The sequence below is a fragment of the Mesocricetus auratus genome, unplaced genomic scaffold, assembly GCF_017639785.1.
Source record: "Mesocricetus auratus isolate SY011 unplaced genomic scaffold, BCM_Maur_2.0 Super-Scaffold_100026, whole genome shotgun sequence".
Taxonomy (NCBI): Eukaryota; Metazoa; Chordata; class Mammalia; order Rodentia; family Cricetidae; genus Mesocricetus; species Mesocricetus auratus.
Genome location: NW_024429207.1, coordinates 12,818,049 through 12,840,447, shown reverse-complemented (window position 1 = coordinate 12,840,447; position 22,399 = coordinate 12,818,049). Strand labels below are relative to the sequence as shown.

At 42.3% G+C, this 22,399-nt stretch overlaps 1 protein-coding gene across 2 annotated transcripts in view; it reads right to left on the bottom strand.

Moving 5' to 3' along the window:
• The window catches only part of Mtmr7 (myotubularin related protein 7), an 82,226-nt gene that overhangs the window by 42,035 nt on the left and 17,792 nt on the right, over window positions 1–22,399 (bottom strand). For both annotated transcript variants that reach the window (XM_005066642.4, XM_040731785.1), the window contains exons 2-4: window positions 15,530–15,652; window positions 13,625–13,787; window positions 5,758–5,915 (exon numbers count right to left, since the gene is read on the bottom strand). In XM_005066642.4, coding sequence (XP_005066699.1) covers window positions 5,758–5,915; window positions 13,625–13,787; window positions 15,530–15,652 — 444 coding nt within the window. The remainder of the gene's footprint in view (window positions 1–5,757; window positions 5,916–13,624; window positions 13,788–15,529; window positions 15,653–22,399) is intronic.

Below are 22,399 nucleotides of genomic sequence, written 5' to 3'. Positions count from 1 at the left end.
CACACACTTAAAAATGATGAAGATGCCATATTTGGGCCTGTGTTTTTATCCAAAGAAAAATACTGTCAGACTTAGAAATCTCACTCCTGTCACTTTTATAACTAATTCACAGAGCTGTAATCAAAATCCTGGTACTGAAGAATGCGTCACACAATATAATTTATGCAGCTACATTTTAAAATTCCCCAGGAAGTGCCTGGGGATTTTTGTCTGGATGTGAAAATCAAGAGGGAAAATTTGGAGAGAATGGAAGTGAAAATGCCTTCCTGCTGCTTTTTATCTCTGATTTGGCTTCGTTAATGAAAGTAATTTGAGCTATCATTTATGAACAAGAAAACATTGCTACTATTTTTTCTGTCTTCACTATATAAGTTAGCCTGCATTTCTCACTAAACTGGTAGAGAGGACCTGGATGCAGAACAAAGCAGCCAGCATCATTGGCCATCATTCCAGTCTTGTCCCTCCACCCTCCGGTAGAGAGATGAGGGGATGGAAAGAGAGAGACAGACAGAGAGAGAGAGAGACAGAGACAGAGACAGAGAGACAGACAGACAGAGAGACAGAGAGAGATACAGAGAGAGACAGAGAGAGAGAGAGAGAGGGAGAGAGACAGAGAGAGACAGAGACAGAGAGAGAGAGAAACCTGGAGGCAGAACAAAACATCCAACATTGGCTGCCAATCCTGTCTTGCCCCTGCACCATCCAGGAGAGAGGAGAGGAGACAGCCTTGAACCCATACCCACCAGGAGAGGGAGAAAACCCACCTATACCCACTGGAAGAAGAAATGGGAAGATGCCAGTATAAGAACACACCCAATAACAGAAAGGCTTATATGACACCACCAGAATCTAGGGAGTCTACACCAGCAAGACTTGAACATTCTATGCAGATGAAACAGAAGAGAATGACCTTCAAAACCCATACAGGTATGAACGCCTGATCTTTGACAAAGAAGCTAAAATTATGCAATGGAAAAAAGAAAACATCTTCAACAAATGGTGCTGGCATAACTGAATGCTGGCATACAGAAGAATGCAGATAGATCCATGTCTATCACCATGCACAAAACTTAAGTCCAAATGGATCAAAGACCTCAACATAAATCCAGCCACACTGAACCTGACAGAAGAGAAAGTAGGAGGTACCCTTGAATGAACTGGTACAGGAGACAGCTTCCTGAACATAACAATAGTAGCACAGACACTGAGATCAACAATCAATAAATGGGACCTCCTGAAACTGAGAAGCTTCTGTAAGGCAAAGGACACACTCAACAAGACAGCCCACAGAATGGGAAAAGATATTCACCAACCCCATATCTGACAGAGGGCTGATTTCTAAAATATAGAAAGAACTCAAGAAGGTAGTCACCAAAACATCAAATAATCCAATTAAGAAGTGGGGTACAGAGACTTCTCAGTAGAGGAATCTAAAATGGCTGAAAGATACTTAAGAAAGTGTTCAACATCCTTTAGTCATCTGGGAAATGCAAATCAAAACAACCCTGAGACACCATCTTACTCCTGTCAGAATGGCTAAAATCAAAAACACCAATAACAGTTTATGCCAGAGAGAATGTGGAGAAAGGGGAACACTCCTGCACTGCTGACGGGAGTGCCATTAGTACAGCCACTTTGGAAATCACTATGGAGATTCCTCAGGAAAATGCGAATCGGTCTACCTCAAGATCCAGCAATTCCATGGTACATTTACACAATGGTGTACTACTCAATGGAGAAAGACCAATGGAATCTTGAAATTCACAGGCAAATGGGATGGAACTAGAAAAAACCATCCTGAGCTAGGTAATCTAGTCACAAAAAGACAAACATTGTATGTACTCACTCATATATGAATTTTAGACATAGAAGGATTACCAGCCTACAATCCACACTGCCAGAGAAGCTATGAAACAAGGAGGACCCTAAGAGAGACATCATAGTCCCAGGAGAAGGGGAAAGGAACAAGATCTCCTGAGCTGATTGAGAGCATGGGGGGAGGGGAGAGGGAGCTCGGAGAAAGAGAATAGGAGAAGAGGAGGGGAGAGGAGCACATGATGGAGCAAGAAGGTTAAGTCGGGAGAAAAATAGAGGAGAGCAAGATAAGAGATACCATAATAGAAGGAGTCATTATAGGTCTAAAGAGAAATCTGGTATTAGCGACATGTCCAGAGATCTACAAGGATGGCACCAACTAACAATCTAATCAATAGTGGAGAGGCTACCTTAAACTCCCTTCCCCTATAATGAGATTGATGACTGCTTTATATGCCATCCTAGAGCCTTCATCCAGTAGCTGATGGAAGCAGCAGCAGACACCCACAACTAAACACTAAGTTGAACTCCTGGAATCCAATTGCAGAGAGGGAGGAGTGATGAACAAAGAGGTAAAGACCAGGCTGGAGAAACCCACAGAAACAGCTGACCTGAACAAGGAGGAGTTCATGGACCCCAGACTGATAGCTGGGAAACCAGCATAGGACTGATCCAGACCCCCTGAAAGTGGGTGTCAGTGAGGAGGCCACAGCAATCTATGGGGCCTCTGGTAGTATTTGCCAGTATTTATCCCTAACATACGAATGGACTTTGGGAGTCCATTCTACATAGAGGAATGGATACTCTCTCAACCTAGACACATGGGGGAGGGCCTAGGCCCTGCTCCAAATGACTTTGAAGATCTCCCATGGAAGGCCTCACCCTCCCTGGGGAGCAGAAAGGGGATAGGATAGGAGGTTAGTGGGGGGTAGGGAAGGAAGGGAGGGAGAGGGAACTGGAATTGACATGTAAAAAAAAAAAAAGCTTGTTTTTAATTTAAATTAAAAAAGAAAAAAAGGCCCACATATGGCACTGGGGTCCTGCCCTAAGAAATATTTTTAGGTAATACCTTCACTCATTCAGTAAACTGCTACCAAGTCCTTACTTTATTATAGGAATTACTGTTAGACCCTGGGCAGAAATGAGTAACAGAGAAGGGCCATGAAGATGTCACATTCTCAGAAAGGCCCCTAATGACCTGGGTACCTTCCAGTAAGCAAGCATATTTACCTATGCAGATGCTATCCATCCAAGATGCTATCCAGTCATGCTTTCCAAGGGGTCTGAGTCAGACCTGGGTGAGCAGTTTGTTGTGGAACTGAGACACATCTACACGGAGACATCTGTTTAAATATTTGGGCCCTACAACTTACTTAGAGGAATTTAAGGCAAACAAGGATGTGAGCAACAAAATTTATAAATAAAATATAGTATGGTAAGATTTATCTGTAGGGTACTGAAGTAAACAAATCTAATTAAATATGTGGTTTAGAGCAGATTTTAAGTTATATTAAAAGAAATATTGAACAACTTTTTCTTCATGTCCAGCGACTGAACTTGGGCCCTCTGCATGCTGGTCAAGTGCTTTACCACAGAGCTACATCTCCATCCTGACTAAAATTTTAACCATGCAACAGACACCAATTACTTTATCTCAATGAAGGTAATTTCAGGGTTGTGTATAAAATAAAGTACCTGCTTAGAGTCAGGCAGCCATGAACAAGTGTTGCAGGTATCCTAGCTGAGGCAGCATTGGCAAGAAATAACAAAAACAACTAGCCTGCCCAAGACCACACAAACAGAAAACAGCAGAACTCACCTGACATTATCTCTACCATTCCAAGTTTCTCTCAGCCCATCCACCTGAAATGACTTCTTCCAAGTATAAAATAACTTATAAAGCAGGAGGAGAAAGTACATATTTTTCCCTATCATAAGGTCAAATTCATATGAAGTAGGTTAAGATGAAATTTTCTCAATGGATGGCTAGTCAGAACTTAATATGCAAGACAATTTTTGTTCTATTTCCAAACTGGCAATAAATAAAAATATTTCTGTGATATTTCTCAAGTCTGAAAATCCCCAAGGTTTTCACCTTTTCTGTCACAACCCTCTGTAAATGGCCAGACTTGTTTTTGCTGTGTGACACATGGTTGTCAGTCTATGTAATGCAGGACTCTGGTTACTATGTGTGAGTCATATTTGTGATGTTAGTTCTAAGGGGGAAAATCATCAAAAGGAAAAGAGCCACATTTTCAAGAAAACAGTATTCACTGGTTGTAGTTCACAGTATTTTCTTCTTTGATCAAGAACAGTCATACAACTGTTTCTAAAATAAAGACAGCCGACTTCCTTTAGTAAAGTTGGGTTTTCCTTCAGTTTCATCTTGAGGCAAAAACATCTGGTTTGAAGGCTGACTTTAGCAAAAGGACAATCTAGTCTAATTACATTAACCTGATACTTCACAAAAATTAAGTAAGGTATCCGTTATGGAATTGAAGCATAATTACAAAAGAAGATTCAGTATTAGGAGTAATCACATGCATCTCAAATATCTGAAGCTCTCAGATACTCTGGATGGTTATGAAGGACCACTCCACTCATAATCAGTAAGAAAGTTAGTCATGGGTCTTACACAGTGTTAAATATGGACAAAGATTAGCCATACGCAAAAGCACAAATCAATAATTAGAGCTGGGTGTAGCTCAGATGTTCTAGGTTCAGTCTCCAGCACCCTGTAAATCAGGCATGGAAGCATATACCTACACCTTAGCACCTTACATATAAAGGCAGGAGGATCAGGAGTTGAGGGCCATCCTTGGTTATATGGTGAATTTGAGTTCAACCCTGACTACCTACGACTGTCAAATAATATAAATCACAAATTCTGAAGATCAGAAAACATGCTGGGATGTATCTTTAGTAGCTACATGAATGAGAACAATTACCTAAAGCAAAACAATATCTACAAATATACACTGAGACAATGTTCTAAAATAAAGGAGCAAGAATGTGAATAGGCAATTCAAAGAGTCACTATGAATGGCCAATAAGCGCAGGTACTATTTAAACGAGACTCTGTCAAACTATGTAACTACAAACAAAAGAAAGAAAGTAAGACAGAAGAGTGGGTCTGGAGTCTATCTCAGTGGCACAGTGTTTGCCAGACACGCTCAGAACCGTGGGATTGAATCTCAGCAAACATACCCAAATACACAACAGTTAACCCAAAGACATCATCATTCCTATTCTCTCTCTCCCTCTCTCTCTTTGTCCCCTACACCCCTCCCCCTGCCTCTATCTCCCTTCTCTTGCTAACTTCCTGGAGCGCTAGGAATTAATACTGAAGCTAATACTGACATGTGAGCTCATCACTGTAGAGAACAAGGGATATACTTGGCGCTCCTTCCTTTTCTCCATACTCCTTCCTGTGAGTATAGGCACATTTTTTTCCACATCTCTCTAGGGAGCCTCTTGGTGACCTTATGTACCAACTGAGAATCCAGCAAGCACATCAAGAGGCTGGTGCCAAACTGCCATCAGCGCTCCTCTGATTTCTCCACTAATCGTCCCCTGTGCTATAAAAAGATGTGATGGGAGAATGAGGTCCCAGCCAGCTCTCCCATCAACTGGCTGGCCCCAGAGTCTCCACTGGGCCTTCCTGGGTTTCCGCACGCTCACCCCTTAGCAGGAGAAGTATGCAGGGATGGTCTTGAGGGACTAATTCTAGGTGCAGTTGGAAAAGAAATCTACAATGGGCCGGGGATACAGCTCAGTGGCAGTTCACTGGTGTAGCATGCGTAAGACCCTGGGCACAGGAATCAGCAAAGAGAGACTTGGGGACCCCCAGACTTCATCTATGAAGAGCTGCTGAATCTAGAGGCGATAAAAGTAAGTCTACGCGAATTAGTGTTTGGATTCCACCAAGATGGTGCCACTCACTCTGTAGTCTCTATTCACATCGCTGAGCTGCCAATAGTTATCAGGGAGGCCCATTCTCTTGTATTCTTCACCAAGATCAATCAGCAACCAGCCCTGTTCTCTTTCTTCCTTATCCAGCTTGGGATTGAAGGAGAAGCAGTATAACTCCTCGTATTTCACTGCAAGAAAGAGAGAGTAAAGCCAAATTAAGCTAAGTCAAAGCCAGAAACTGCCCCAAAAACATTCTGTCCCAGCTGGAGTTCACCATCCCAGCCTCCCACCCCTGGCAAGGGGACAAGGGCACCCTGCTGCTATGGACAGGGTCACACAAACCCCTCCCAGCAAAGACAAGAAGACCTTGGGGCATCTGGATGCAACTCTGCAAGTGCCTCCTTCCCTTCAGAAAGCAGGGCATTTCCTTGCCATTGGGCAGTGCTGTTTTCACTGCTTCAAAAGTGAATATATTTCCCAAAACACAAAAGATATGGAGCATGAAAACAAGAATGTAGGAAGTATACAGTCCATCAGATAGGCCACACTGCCATTACAAAAGTTCTTGCTGTCACATTAAAAAATAAAATGAAAATGAAATTAATTTAGTAACATTTTAATCCAATACAGCTAATGTAGTTACTTTAACATGTATATAGTTTTAACACACACACACACACACTCACACACACACACACACACTTTGTTTTGTTTGGGGAACTCCATGTGTAGTTTGTACCACTATAGCTCGGTTTGAGGACAGCAACGTAAGTGCTGGGTGGGCAGCTGTGGCCTGTGACTACCACATTGGAAGTCCAAGACTTAAGAATTCCTGATGGTGAGTCCTCGTCTTGTTCCAGAGTCTGTTCTAAGAAACTGATCAATCCTGCTGGCAGGCACTGCTGCTGACCCCCACAACACAGAAGAAAAAAGCGAAGCGAAGAAGCTGAGGAACAGCATCCTTGCAGGGACACACAGCTGGTAACGGGGGCGGCCAACAGTGAGACAAGCTAGCCACAGGCTAGGCGTCACTGTGCTCAGTGGTCCCCACGGCAGTTCGTCCCTCGTGTCCCTTCTCCAGCGTGGTAAACTGCCTGTCTCTCCAATGTGTGCCCGCATCCTCCCTTTCCTGGCGGCTTGCTGACAACACTCTGTGCAGACAATTTACTGCTCCTACTTGTGACTAAGGCCCTATAAAGGACATGGCCACTAGCAAGGGGCCAAGCAAAACTCAGCTGTAAGGTTATTTTGGCTGCTATTAAGATTAGTCACCCACATGAAAGAAGAAAGACAAGAGTCATATTTTGAAGGAAGATAAGGGCATGTTCAAGGAGTACATCATCTTCGTTAGACATGTTAAGAGGCACAAGTCTTTCTTGACATCACCGTTCTAAACTTCAAAGCAGAACACTGGCTGTGCACCGAGTAAGAAAAGCGCACAGGCACACTCACACAGACCAGACCGGTCAGGACAGACAGCTTCTACCACATGAGCTAATGAGGGTTAGCAGGGAAGGAATGAGACCCTGTTCCGGGAAGAGCTGCTTCAACACTGACCCATCTTTTCCGGTACCAAGGACCATTTTCATGACTCAGACTTCTGCTACCACAGCGCTAACTGCAAAAGCAATTTGTTGAAGACATCAAAAGGGCCTCTTGAGAAATCTTGAGCTCCCTGGGGGTAACCATGGAAGCTAAGCTTCCTTTTGTTAAATTTTTACAAATAGGTTTAAAGGTAGGAGGATAAAAACATCCCATGACTGACAGTTCTATGTGTAGGCTGATACTGAATAGTCAAAGTGCACAAAACCCAAGAACACCAGACAGGAAGATTCTAGAGTCGGAAGACGTCAGGTTAGGTTTACACTAAAATTACAGAATGTTTTCTTTTGGACATTTTTATAGAAAGGGATGATAAACAAATCCTCGGGCCCAATTTTAAGTAACATTCCATATGAGGGCAAGAAAGCCTCCATCTTATTTTGTTGTTGTTGGCCAAACCTGGACCTTGCTAATGTACTATGGGCAAGCCTCTTACTCAGAAGCCAGCCTACAGTGTACACTGAGGACTGTGCAATCTGAGAAAGAAGCACTCTAGCACAGATGAAAAGCTCACAGACTGGTTCCCCTTTCATAATCGGTCTGTTCCTCTTGCCCCCAATGTTTATCACAAAATATGGTAAAATTTTAACAATTACCACCAAGTAAGATTAAAAAATTTTTATACTCAAATGTTTAAGGGTATTGTTTGCAGATATTGTTGACAAATTCTGGGCATATATACATTTATGAGGTTCAATGTGATAGAGATCATTACTATTATTATCATCATCATCATTATTATTTATGTGTATACAGATGTATACGTGCCATAACAACTTTCAGGACTTGATTCTTTCCTTCCATAACAGGATCTGGGGATCAAACTCAGGTTGGTCATCAAGCTTGCATAGTGAGCAATTTTAACCACTGAGTCACCTTGCAAGTCCTGTTAAGATTTTTAAATACAATACAGAAGGATTAAATCAAGCTAATGAATCCAAATAATAACCAAGTTTGTGATGACAACATTTGGAATCTACTGAAATGTATGATACTCATTAATAGCTAGGTTTGTCATGCTGTGAAACAGATTAACAAACAAACAAAGCAACATCTGGCTTAGTCTTCCTAACTGGGGTTTCGGACTCCTAGATCACATACCTACTCCCTCCATTCCCTCTCGTGAATGTCCATCATTCTTTCCCCATTTCTGTGAGTCCACCTGCTTTAAACTCCAGATCTCAACTCCAAAGTGCTGTATATGTATGTCTTCCTTTGTCTGGCCCGTTATTTAGCACATGGTTCTCTATAGCTACTGTGTATTGCAGGGAGTAGAATGAGGAGTGTCTCCCATAGGCCCGCGTACTTAAATACATAGTCTTCTGTTGGTGCTAGCTGAAGAGGTTATGGAATCCATGGGAACATGGAGCTCTGCTGGAGGAAGCACATCCTTGGAGAGCTTTGACAGTCTTATAGCCACATCTACTTTGTTGTCCCTGGTTCTGGGTGTGGTTGAAGATGTGATCTCTCAGGTTCCAGCACCAGCTGTGCTCTGGACTCCAACCCTCTGCAACTGTAAACCCAAATAAACTCTTCTTTCTCTTAGTTGCCTTTGCTGATATTTTAATCAGGCAGTAGAAAAGCAGCGAAGTATATGTAAGACTGGGTATTTTTCTCTCTGTTCATCAGCTGAAGGGCACAGGTAGATAACTGGCCTGGTGTGATCCTGCTACAATGAACAAGGAAGGAGACATCTCTCCAATGTAACCATCTCAAATGTGTCAGGTGCATCAGGTGGTAGCTCTATGTTTAGTTTTTGAGAAGTGCCCACACTATTTTCGACAATGGCTACACTCATTTATAATCCTAGTACACAGGTGTTCTCTTTTCTTTATACCCTTTCTGATCTCAAAATGTCTTTATTTTCCTTTTCACATTAGTCACTCTCAATGTGGTTTTTGTGTTTACCTCCTAATGATTGGTGATGTCAAGGTTCTCATCCGTTACCCATTCAGATCTTTTTAGAAGTATCTAGGTTAGGTCTCTTGTAATTCTTACTTGGATTATGTGTTTTCTTCATACAGAGTTTAAGTTCCTTATATAGTTTGGGTATCAGTATGTCTTACGGTACATCCATGAACTAGACCTTTGGTTGTACAGAAGCTTTTCATCATATAGAAATCTTCAACTTTGAACAGAGAGAAAATTTGCCTGCTCAAGCAAGGCCATCTCCCTCAGCTGATTCACCCCTCTTAAAATAGACATGATAAACATTCCTCAGACTTTTCATATTTCCCAGTCTGCGCCGTCACATCCATCAAAACACCTTACGCTGCAGTTGACAGGCACTTGAGTGTGCGTGCATGCAGGGGTGAGGGGGTATACTAGTCTTAGGATGTTCTTATTAGGAGGGCACACTAGACCTCTTCCTATGAAAAGCAAAAGCAAAGCAAAATACAACGATGAAAAAAACAAAACAACAAACCAAGTTTCTGAACTACAGGAGTAACTTAAAGTGCTCCTTTAATTTTAAAGATTGCTTTATAAAATCACAGAAAGTTACAAAGAAACTGTATCACTACACCATTACATACTACCTACTGAGACAATATAATTAGCTTAACAATGGCAGCCTGAAATGTACTTCTACCCAGAAAAGCAAACCTGACAATTTCTAAGCTATTGCATGAATATTTCTGAAAGGCCTGATTGGTATTTCAGTCAAAAGCATAATGAAAATTGAGCATAGAGATATGCACTGTCACTATTCTAGACAATTGCTCACAGTGTCTCCTCACCCCGGGAAGCCTGTGAGCTTTCACTATTTTAGACAATTGCTCCCAGGGTCTCCTCAGCACTGGGAGCAAGAGTCACTCCACTCAAGCTCAGCCCCCTTCTCTCCCCATCATCTTCTCTCTAAGTCAGTCTAATTCCCTGCTTCCTGCAGGAAACACAACTTCATCAAATGCAAACTCTCAACCAGGAACCTGCCACTGGCTCCCTGCTCCTTCTCTCCCGTATAAAAGGGGTCACTTGGCTGGTGTGTGGACAGAGGTAGGTTAGGAGGGACACATTGGGGAAGAAGGAACATAGTCTGTTTTGCAGCCATTGGCAGAAACAGTTATGAGAAGATAATATTTAGAAAAAAGTATGAAGAGATCTTATCTCCAGGTAGAATAACTTGGAAAAACAGAGGACAATTTAACATTAAAAGTACTTTTAAAAAATTAAAGGAAAGAAAAAGGCCACCAGCTAACATCAGGTTTGGGGGGCTAGAAGTATCGAAAGCCTTAGACATTCCACCAAATTAAAATAAATAAGTCAAATAAATGTGATGGAAGGCCCATCAGAAAATAGTAAGAAGATAACACAGCCTGCTACTGGATTTTGCATGCATTTAAATAGAATAGTAAGGCTGCCTCACCTTCACTATGTATTGTAAACAAGTCAAAGTTTAAGTTGTACATTCGGGCTGTGGACGCTGATGTCATGGAAGAGGACTACACATGCAAATACTCATACACATAAAACACAACTAAAATAAAAAGCCATTAAAAGACAAGGTGGGACAGTTCCTGATGAACAAGCCTTGAAGATGCCCTCTGGCTTCCACACCCATGAAGGCACATGTGGGACCACACGGGACTCTACACACCTACACAGACAAAGGCAAACTGCCACTGAAAATTTGCTCAAGCATCAATAATCTAGACAGTATAAGAGATCCAAATTGAGCAAATAAGATAAACTCAGCCGTGAGATTTTTGAGAAACACAGCAAACAGAACTGTATGGATAGCTGAGTGGTACAGTAAGCACTTTACATGTGTAAGGCCCAAGGTCCAATTCCCACCACCAGAAGAGGGGGAAGATAGACAGACAGAAGAATTGGGAATTAAGATGAGCTTTTTTTAAAAAGGCTGTAATTTGGTAAAAAGTAAACATAGGAAATTGTTTGAGTATGGAAGGGTACGCAAACACTAAAGAAGGCAAGATAATTGATACAAAAATAAACAGCAGGAGGCAAATCAGAAGGGGGAGTAAAGAGAGCGCGCACATGGGAATGCAGAGCCCTCTGAGAAACAGTCTTCTTTTAGTCAGAGAATCTCATATCCTTATTAGTATGTCAGATCCACCCGGTGAGCGTATTTTCTCATTTGGGCCCAACCTTTAACTAAATTATCTTACACTGGTGTCTTTTATAATCAGTGACCTAGTGCTTACCTATCTTTGTTTATAGAAAATGAAAACCACTTAAGTCTCTCCCAATTTTTTCAGTAGTCCCAGAAACCCAAAGGACCTACAGAGCTTGAGAGTATCACCTTCATAAGTATTGAATTAAATCAACTCCCAAACATTTTTTTCTAAAAACACAAAAAGTCTTCGATAGCACTCTGCAATTAGCCACACCCACAAGAGATGAAGTATGTGATCCCTGTTGATGACCAAAGTAGTCACTCTCTCCCTTCCCCGTTCTCCCTTCCCTCCCCCATTCTCTCCCTCTCCTCCTTGCTGACATGAATCTAGGGGGAATAACGACACATTTTGTCAACTGTGTCCAGGTCTCTGATGAACCATGCCTGCCCCAGTAGCGAGTTGCTGCACTGTAGAGGAGCCCCTGTACCCATCTCATCTCCTTCCTGACACAAGGCCTGTCTCTGAGACGACAGCCAGCAACAGCCCTGCACGCGGCCCATGCTCCGGAACTGCCTGGGCTCTGTCCCATCTTCCCACGCTTATTAAAACACCATGCGTTATACAACCTGACATTTCAAAAGCCAGTGTTTCAAAACATTCTAAATCCGCTCAGGTGATACTTTTAATTCAATTAATTACTGTATTTTCTTTTATGGAAAAAGCAGCCAATCAGGTCTCTGGCTCTATTTAATATCTAGTGACCAAAATGTCACCTCTGGAGAAGAAGTGTACATTTTTGGAAGCAGAGGGGCCCTCGTGTAAGCCCTAGCACTTCCTGCTCCCATCATGTCCTTTCCCACCCTCTGAGCTGCTCTTCCAGCTCCTACTTAGCCCCTCCCAGTTCTCTAGCTCTTCCTAAATCCCATTAATCCGGTCAGAGCACATTTATTGCCCTGCACATCCATTAATCAGTGACACAGAAATTGCTGGCACACAGCTCCCCCTGCAATCTCTGCAGCATGCAGCCTAGCCTACATCTTCCCAGAACTGCTGTTCCAATTATAGAGCACCCTCCAGAAAGTTCAACTGATTTTCTGGCTTACTCTGCAGTTATTCTTATCACGCTTGGAGGTGGGGAAAAAGTCTCAACCAACTGCCTTGAAAGAAGAACAAAGCAAAGCCAAAATGACCAGATTGTGACAACCCCCAGGTATCGCTTCATTAAGTAACGTTGGCTTTAAGCTACCTGCAAATGATGGAAGTCAGAATCCGGCCCAATGCCTTGGGAAGGTCACAAACTTCTCATCCGGAACAAAAATGCATTTGGTAAAAGAACCATAAGTACGTATCCTATGTCCCCTATTGATGCCCTACACGTGACACTGAAGTTCTATCTAGATGGTTTCTTTTTACAAGAAACCTGGAAGCATATTTCCTTCAAGCAAGCTCGCACCAACCTTGCAGAGAGTCAAGAACACTTCTCTAGGGGTATAGAGTAAGCTCTCCATCTAAAGATCCAGCTACTACGAGCTAGAGGAAGACAGTTACACAGACTGTCCATTTTCCATCTCCAGACACTTTTCCCCCTGCAAGTATGGGAGTGTCCTATTTGGGAGAACGGAAAGAGCTCCATCAACAATCACTGATGTTAATGAAGTAGTTACTACCTCACAAAACTCTATCTGAAGAAAACCAGCCAACAGAGTAGCTCACACTGCAACTGCAGCCCTGCGGAACTGCAGGGAGAACTCGGAATTTTAGGCCAGTCAAGGCTACATAGTGAGACTCTGCCTCAAGGAATCAAAAGAAAAATACACAAGAAACTAGACCACATTAGGTGGGGAAGAATGCACTAGAGAATGTTTTAGAGAATAACAATGGTTCCCACTCGATACCGTATGTTCTGTCCTAGACTTCATACCAAGTGACTCAGTTACCAAAGTTGTATAACTTTTTTTTACAATGACTTCAGACTGAAAGCAAAATACATTATAATGCCCCATCTAGGAAAGGAGAACACAAAGCTCATCAAAAGAGGCCTACCTAGCAAATAACTCAGGGGACACTAAGGACAAGGCTAATGTACCAGGTGATCACTAGGGCAAGGATAACAAGCAAGTCCCAACACTGCTATTCCCAAGCATTATACAAATTCGTCTACGTGGCTTGTGGCTGTTTCTTCAGAAGTCACATATCAGATACCAAGTTCCTTTGCCTACCTGGCCGTGCAAGGCGTATCAGAGAGATGTACACGTCGTGGCAGTCTCTCTCCTGTGGTATGACAAGTTGCACAACCTGGAAGTTCTTACAGCGAATGAGCAGGGGGCAGCCAGTAGCTGTTGTTGCCTGCTTTTCAATGGTGGAGATCTGACTGTGAAGAATCTAGGACCAAATGAATATAGTAAGCCCGAGTAAGAAACAAAAATGACAAGGGCAAACGGGTCTCTAAGCCACACAGACAAAAAATACTCCGCAAAATCTGCCTCCATCAATACCTGCACTCTGCTTACAAGAACTGGGAGATTCCAAGTAAGAATCAGTTATAGAAATCTGGAGCTTTCGTTTTCCATTTCAAACTGTCTGGTGTCCACACTTACTATTTTGAAGAGAAATATTCAGCAATTAAATTTGCACAGCTCCAGGTAGGGAACATTTTGATAGGCAAATGCTGAAAGCATTTAATAGCTAAAATCAAGTAAGGTCATGGGAAGTGAGTAAAATAAACTTTTGCAATCAACAAAAGTTAGAGATGGCTCCACTGGGAAGTGCCACCATGCTCCTTAATTCCACACGGGATGCTTAAGTTCAGTGGCCACTTGTTCTCTAAGCTGCTGGTGGTCAGTCTGCAAAAGAAAACATTTCACTTTCTCATTGTTATTTTCAATGGACAGATCATAGTACAGTGTGCAATTCTAACATACACACACACACACAAAACGTGGAATGATACGGTGACACATTTGAAATTTACTCAAGATATTTTGAAATATATAATACATTATGATTTATTATAAACCCTAAAACACAACACAATCAACCTTAAAACCTCATCCTCCTATCTGAAAGTTTGTACCCTCTGATCAGCAACTCCTCATTCCTTTTTTTTCTTACCTCATCTACAGCCTCTGCAACCATCATTAAGAAAACAAACTGATAAGAAAATAAACCATTCTGGACTGTGATTCCCTGGCTTCTGAAGAGACCTATGTCTGTCCTTAAGGGCAGGTCTCCATCTCCATGACGTTCTTGTCTACTGTGTGGTACTGGCTACCTTCTGCTAACTGTAGCCCTGTCCATGGAGTATGGGAACAGAATCTACAAGTCAAGGTTTCAGCTGTAGATGACAAAGCCATGTTTGTGCTGCCCTATGACAGAGATGTCTAATGCCTTGATGATTAAGCACCAAAGTACCGGATGATGGGACTAATCTCTAGCTTTCCTTTTCTTTGTAAAATTACCAGAAACGTAAAGTCAGCATAATAAAACAACAGAACAGGTAATTTATAAGATCCTGCACAGGAGAGGGGCTCCTGAGGTCTCACCCTCATTAGAGGAACTACTGGCAACTGACAGCTGTTGAGAAAGGCAGTCACTCTCCTGTTGGGACATGGGCCAGTGGCTAACAATATAACCATGCGCATAGACAGTCCTAACTGAACTAAGGCATTATTAACAACCATAAAAAGAGGAAATGAAATTGAGAGGGAGACAGGATGGGAGCACTGGGGGGGGGGGGTGGAAAGAAGCATATGATCAATACACATTGTAAGAATGTATGAAACTTTCAAAAAATAGCAGTTTAAAAGCATCTGCAAATAATAATTACATCAAATCAAGCACTACATAATGCTACAATTGGCATGACTGAATCTCTTCTTCATGGCTATAAGATGAAACAATTACAGCTTCAGACCACTGCTAGGCCTGTCTTTGATGATGTCTAAATAATCAATGTTCCAAGCATGTAAGTACATCAGGTATGTACAGATATGACTGTTAATTCAGAGGGACATCCTTTTTTCTGATACACCCCAGAAATTGTCTCCAAAATGCCCAAGATAGTCTATGTTCCCTGTCCTGAAACCAACGAAAAACATGTAAGGCCAAAAATATGGCCGGCATACCCAGGTCTCTTTCCTCGTGTCCGGTGCATTTTCCACGAATATGACATGAGTAGCCGTCAAATATAAAGTGCCCAGCGCTGCTTTTTTACAAGACACTCGATCTACCAAGCGGACATTTTCAACCTAGAGAAGTTTGAGGAAAATCAAAAGATCCAATCACAAACATTCAGTAACCTTATATTTACAATAAAACTCACATCCGAGAATGTCTCCAACAATTAAATCAAAACATGCCCTTAACTCAGCAGCAGACTATGATAGTGTCTATCAGATAATACCAGTTATAAAAACATGACTTCAAATGTGCCACAAAAACATTTACAAGCTGTTTTCTTTCCTTGAGTGTTAAATAGGTATACTGTTTTTTTTACTTTATTGTAGTTACACAAAACTTAGAATTTAAGTCAGCACATATTTACATTATAGCTCTGTATTTACATGATGACTTATGAATATGAGTTATGTTCTATAGAAAGAAACAGTATGCTCTTCCACGTGCTTGTAAGGTTGTAGACATGGCGTATGGATGCTTGCTTTCACGTAAACTACTATAACAGGGAATACAAAGATACATTATGGGAGAAAAACATCAGAGAAAGGTGCATAGAGAAGCCCTAGAAATTGACATCTGTATTGATTTTCTGGAAAATCTTCCTAATGATTCCAATGAATGGAATTCTTCCCCAACTGTTGGGTGTGTAGAAATGCCTTTTTATCAAATATCTGTATGTTTTCATGCAGAGCAGGTTATTGCAATGGGATAGTCACGTGACAAGCCACAGAGATGACAAGACAACCTGTACCAGCTGTGTGGAAACTGAAACCCAATGACTTCTTGAGTGAAACAGCTCCTTTTTATTTTAAGGTTTGTTTCAACTATGTGTGGCTTTGTGCACGTGAGTGCAGGTACTGAGCAGGCAAGAAGGGGGCGCTGTGTATCCTGAAGCTGCAGCTGCAGGGAACTGGGAACCTCTGGCTGGGTCCTTGAGAAGGACCCTTAAGTGCCATCTCTTAGCTCCTTTTATCCACTGAATTAAGTCTCATACTGCAGGTTTTACCTCTTCATTAACCCAAGACTATTTTAAGTCACATATTTTTTCAGTTCCCATATGGTTACATAATTTTATTTACCAAACATTCTCTTTTGAACCAACTTTAGAACGGTATTATGAAACAGCTATGGAAGGAGAAAAAATAAAGAGATATATTATTTTTATAGCATTTCTTTGGGGGGAAATCATTTGGCTGTTTAAAGGTATATAGCCAAATTAGCTAGGGTTAGTACACTAATTAACAATATGTAAAAGTGAAATACAAATAATTTTTTCTGCCCTTAAGACTAGTGACACTGAGCTTTACTCTAATATACTAAATATAAGGCAATATTTTAAGGTAAAAGTTTTCAGTATGGAATATTCTCCCCACAGAAATGAAAGAGGCTACACCACTTAAAAGTATTTTTAGAAAGCCCAGTAGAATAACGTGAGGTACACAGATGTTGGCAGATGGGAAGACTTAATGGAATTATTCCCATGTCTTTTTGTTAACTTTGGATGCTGCTGCAGGAAAACTAAATTTCAAAGTTTGGCAATCGTTCTCACAGGTCCCAGAGCTGTCAAAAGCAATTTTGAAGCACTAGAAGAAAAAAATGGAAGAAAAAAAATGCGAGAAAAATACCAAAACGATCTGCCAGCATGTGCAACAATACAAGAAATGGGTAACCAACGTGGCAATTCTATCGTTGGACAAAGTGTGTGATGATAGAGCAATGTTTGGGCACCACTTCATAGAGCATGCTAAGGTAGCTGGAACAACCTTAAATGAAATAAATCCCCAAATTCTGGCACCATCCTGAAGACCTACTGGTTTAACGGCTACACTTCGCTGTTCAGCTATCTCAAGTCTATTTCATCTACACAGCAGTAAAGCTTCTCTCAGCCGAAGACGAGACTTGGAAAACTACTCATCTTCTGGACAAAGTCACTGCAACTTTTTTCCTGCTCCTGACACATAGGGGCTCATACTCTGGAAATGGCATTTAATATACACTAAGGTAATTACACTCGGCATTTTGGGTTGTGCATCTACCACAAGCTTGACATCTTTGAAATGAAATCCAGCCATATGATGAATGGGACTGCATATCACTATATTATTTATTTGGCATTGCCCTCTTCTTCCTTTGTGGGATGTAACATTGAGATGCTTCTTATGGCTGGTGTCTAAGCTTTGCTCAAATGCAGTAAAGTTACAGGCGTTGGCATCCTATGAAATGTTGAAGTCATAGACAGAAAAGGTAACCTTGGGGAGAGAAGACATCTGAGGAAATCCAGTGTTTAAAGTTCCTAGGGAGACGAGCTTCAAAAACTGACACACAGGACAGTCAGGTAGGACGCCACAAGTAACACATTGTACTGTCAGGGCAGAGAGAAGGTCTACACCAGCTGTTGCAAGGACGGGGAATAAGGCAGCACTGGGACCAGTAACTCGGTGGACACCAGGCCTTTAGCAAGAAGAGGCCTGGGACCACCATGACCGGAAGTCACACTGAGCCCCCCGAGGACAAGTGAGAGGATGGAAGCGAGGGTGTGACGGAATAGGAGCCTGGGGCAACTCTGACCATTCAGCCCCCCACCCCAGAGATGTACAAAGCCAAAGACGTTAAAGAGACCTACTGTTGTGTGAGGGGAATTCTGAATGCCTGTGAGAAAACGCCAAGAAAACAAGAGTCCTGTGACCTCAGTTTCTTCAGAAACACGGAACTCCTCTGGGAATGTGTTTTCATGCTCTCCCCAGGTGTAGCGGATAGGAGTGAGTTTACTTCAACTGCTGTTACTCATTTGCGTCTTTGGAAAAACACGTTTTTGCCACATGCGGCTTGTCCTCATGATTACTTTACTCAGGAGACTCTTCTTAACCCTCGGAGTACATACTGCCTGGTGCTCTGAATAAAGCTGGCTATCGAATGAGACTTTGGCCCACCTCATTTTTAGGCCCTGCTCTCCCAGGTCCACACTAGAGTAGAGTAGCAAGTGGTCTACTTGGTGTTGCCCACACAAGAGCACCTGTGCTCGGGACACTGCAGTAGCTGATTCCATTAGGTGTGTGAGTCAGCCACGGTCCTACACTTTAAAAGACTAGAAAAGGCCCCTTTGCTGAGGATCAGAGGAATCAGAGCAAGGACTTATTTATGCTACTTATGCAAAATTCTTCCCCAACCCTATCTTTTTTTTGTTGTTGTTGTTGTTTTGTTTTTACGAGACAGGGTTTCTCTGTATTGTTTTGGAGGCTGTCGGTCCAGCCTGGCCTCGAACTACAGAGATCCGCCTGCCTCTGCCTCCCAAGTGTTGGGATTAAAGGCGTGCCCCACCACCACCCGGCCCCCAACCCTATCTTAGCTTTTAAAAGTGGGCTACTTTTTCCCAACTGTGGAACAAGTACTAAAGTTTAAAGATCCTGTAATATAAAAGGAAAAGCCATGCCTAGAAGCATAATCCAAGTCCAAGCACTGTCCATCTTTTAGTACACTTTGGAAAATATCTATGCCTCATTGTAAGTGGTCTGTATTAGGTACAGAAGTGTTAGAAACAATTCTCAGTAAGACAGGTAGGAATCTAGCCTGTGTGCTTTGCCTTAGCCAAAATTGTCCAGACATACGAGACTCAATATTTTGGAGACTCAAAGTGTGATTAAGGGAAAGGCAGGTTCCATGTCTAGCTGTATCAGGGAGTAAAGATAAATAATAGATTCTGAAACAACTGAAAATAATATATGTCAAGGGTAGAAAGAAAACACAAGCCCCCATGGAAGCTGGTGGACATTCTCAGGATAGCTTTGGACTTCCAAAGGAAAAGAAAACAGAGGTATTCAAAATAACCCTTGACAGCCCAGCAGTGGTGGTACACACCTTTAATCCCAGCAGTCAAGAGGCAGAGGCAGAGGCAGATGGATCTCTTTCAAGGCTAGCCTGGTCTACAGGGCAAGTTCCAGAACAGCCAGGGCTACACAGAGAAACCTGTATCAAAAAACTAAATAAATAAAATAATAATCATAATCATAATAGCCCTAGAAACATCTCACACATCAGCCTCAATCCAAGGCAATACTAAAACCTTTGTAGGTGTGTTCTTATAATGTTCCATGTGAACCATGTGTTGTACTATCTATCACTCTGGACATCTGACCTCACTGAATCCCCACAATATATTCATGAGTCAAGTTCTTCATAATTCCCATTTCTAAATTCCATTTAGATCCTTGGCCAATGTCCTCAGATTGAGGGGACTAAATCTAAAACCTAAGTTGTCATTCATCATGCTGTGGACACCTACAAATGCTTCTAGTTGTTCTAGAACTGCTTATTTAAAAAACTCAAAATTACTTCAAGCAATTCTATATGAAAAATTTAAGTTTTGCAAACAGGGTGGTTTATTCAGATAAAATTACACTGCAAAGCTATATTCAGAAACACCATCAACGACATTCTTTGAAACAAATCAAAAGACAGAAGCTTGGAAATTGGAACAAGAGCTCCAACACTGGTAACAGACCGACTTTCAGGACTCTCAGAACTAATAAAAGAGCAAACAGTCAGCATGTCACTGCACTCAACGAGATGCCAATGTGCAGCACTGTGCTGGGTACCCGGAAAAGCAGCATGGTAGGACAGCCACTGCATGGCTCCTGGGATCTTACAGATTCGGGGGAAGGACTGCAATAGTTAAACATCCCTTTGTATTCCTACCCTCCTCTGCTGCGCCTGGGCTGAGGGGAATAAAGGGTTTTCTTGAGCTTTTCTAGGACAGGGCTGAAAGGCTTCAGTCAGACACGGGGCTCCACCTCCCACTGCCAGGTCTGCAAGCGGTCACCCTGGCTGCACAACAGCAACCCTCCTCTTTCCTTTTCCACCTCAAGTCAGGAGGTGGACCGTGTAAATCACCACACTGTCTGCTAAGCCCCACCGGAGGAGGACACTGCCTTCCATCCCGCAGGTCGGATACAAGACTGGTGAACTTTTTAGCCTGCAGATTCATCTGAGACTACGTGGGGAAGTACGGTTGCCCAGCAAGACAAGGGGTTCACAGGCAGAGTTACCATCCACTGAAAAGGATGGGTGAAGGACCAGTGGCAGTGCCACGAAGTGTTCTCAGGCCAAATGCCAAGTCTCCAGTGTGATATAAATTAAGCAGAAGGTCACTGTCAATCATTTAGGGGAAGAGATCCAGAGACTGTTGAGCAGAGAGAAATCAAAATGTCTGCAGTAGCCAAAACCAAAGACAAGTTTATGTTCTAACCTAAGAAAAGCAGCTAGATAAATAATTTGCCACGCTAAATTTGGTATCATGACATTTTCTGACTCTACCAACATGAAAAGAAAAGTATTCACAAGTCAAGAGGCCTGGGCTCTGGACTGGATTCTGAAATGGGACTGCTAGGCAGAGGCAATGGAGTTCTCTGCTTTTGGCCTGCAGGGAGAATCTAAGGGTCTCCAACATCTCCCTTGACTACAGAATGCTATAGCTCTGTCTCAATGGTACTGTAGAGACCACCCAGAACACAAACCAGCCATGGTAGAAACGTGCATTGAGGAAATGTGTATTGTAGTGGTCAGCCACGTGGGAAGATGGCTGACCAACAGAAAACTCTTGTAGCTCTCTAAGGAAAGGAAGGCACAGCCTCTGCAAGAGCAGTATCTGAACCAGTCCAGAGGGTTCACTGCTCAACACAGCTCTACACAAAGTGAAGCATGAGCATCCCACATACAGGCGCACCTTCCTAGGTGATGGCAGGTTTTCAGGCTGCGCTCCCCCCAGACTTAAAACCCTCTCACTCTCCCCCTCTTTTAGTTAAGTTAGAAAGACTAGCTGCATGCTGGGGTCTGAAAATTTTCCTGAATAATTTCTACCTGCCATAATTAAATTAAAAACAAGGCACCTTTGGTTGACTGAACAGAATGAACATTACACCAAATCTCTATTTTGGCATTACATATGATACCATTAAAATTTTTTAAGATGGAATAAAAGAAAGCCTTTCTGGACTAGTGAGATAGTTCAGTCAGTAGAGAGGATCTGAGTTCAATTCCAGAACCCTAATATTATAAAACCAGAAAAGGGCCATGGATCAAAACGTCAACCTCCAATTTCTGGAAACTGCAATCAGACTCTAATATGTACAAGTGAAAGGGTCTGATGAAGCCAGAGACGTGACATGCAGGTTGGCTGGCCATCTGAGCCCCATCTGTTCTATTCTTGATGGGGCAAACCCCCACGTCGAATCTGAACAGCCTAGTTTCCTGACCCCATGATCCATGGCAATGCCTTGAGGTCTGCAAAGATACAAATCCCATCGAGAGCTGTGAGGACATTTTAACTCAGGAGAAACGTTTTATGAGCCAAGTCTTCTTAATAGTTGTCTTCGTTTCTCTTCTTGTTGGTATGGTGGGAAATACTCTAACAAAAGCAACTTAAAGGGTCACATTTCCCGGCTATAGTCTATCTTGGCAAGGAATGTACTGCATCAAGAGCCTCAGGGAGCCGGTCACACTGCATGTACAGTCAAGAAATAGAGAGGGACAAATGCATATTCAGTTTACTTTGCCCACTGTATATAATCCATAACCTCCTCCCTAGGAAATGGTCTGTCCACAATCAAGATGGGTCTTCCTGGGACTGGAGAAATGGTTCAGTGTTTATAAAAGCACTGGATGGTCTTCCAGAGGACTGGGATTCAACTCCCAGCACCCACATGGAAGTTCACAACCATCAGTTACTCTAGTTTCAGGAGATCCAACACCACCTTCTGGCCTCCATGGACACCAAGCACATATATAAACAGGCGAAGTAATTATACACATAAAATATTTTTGTA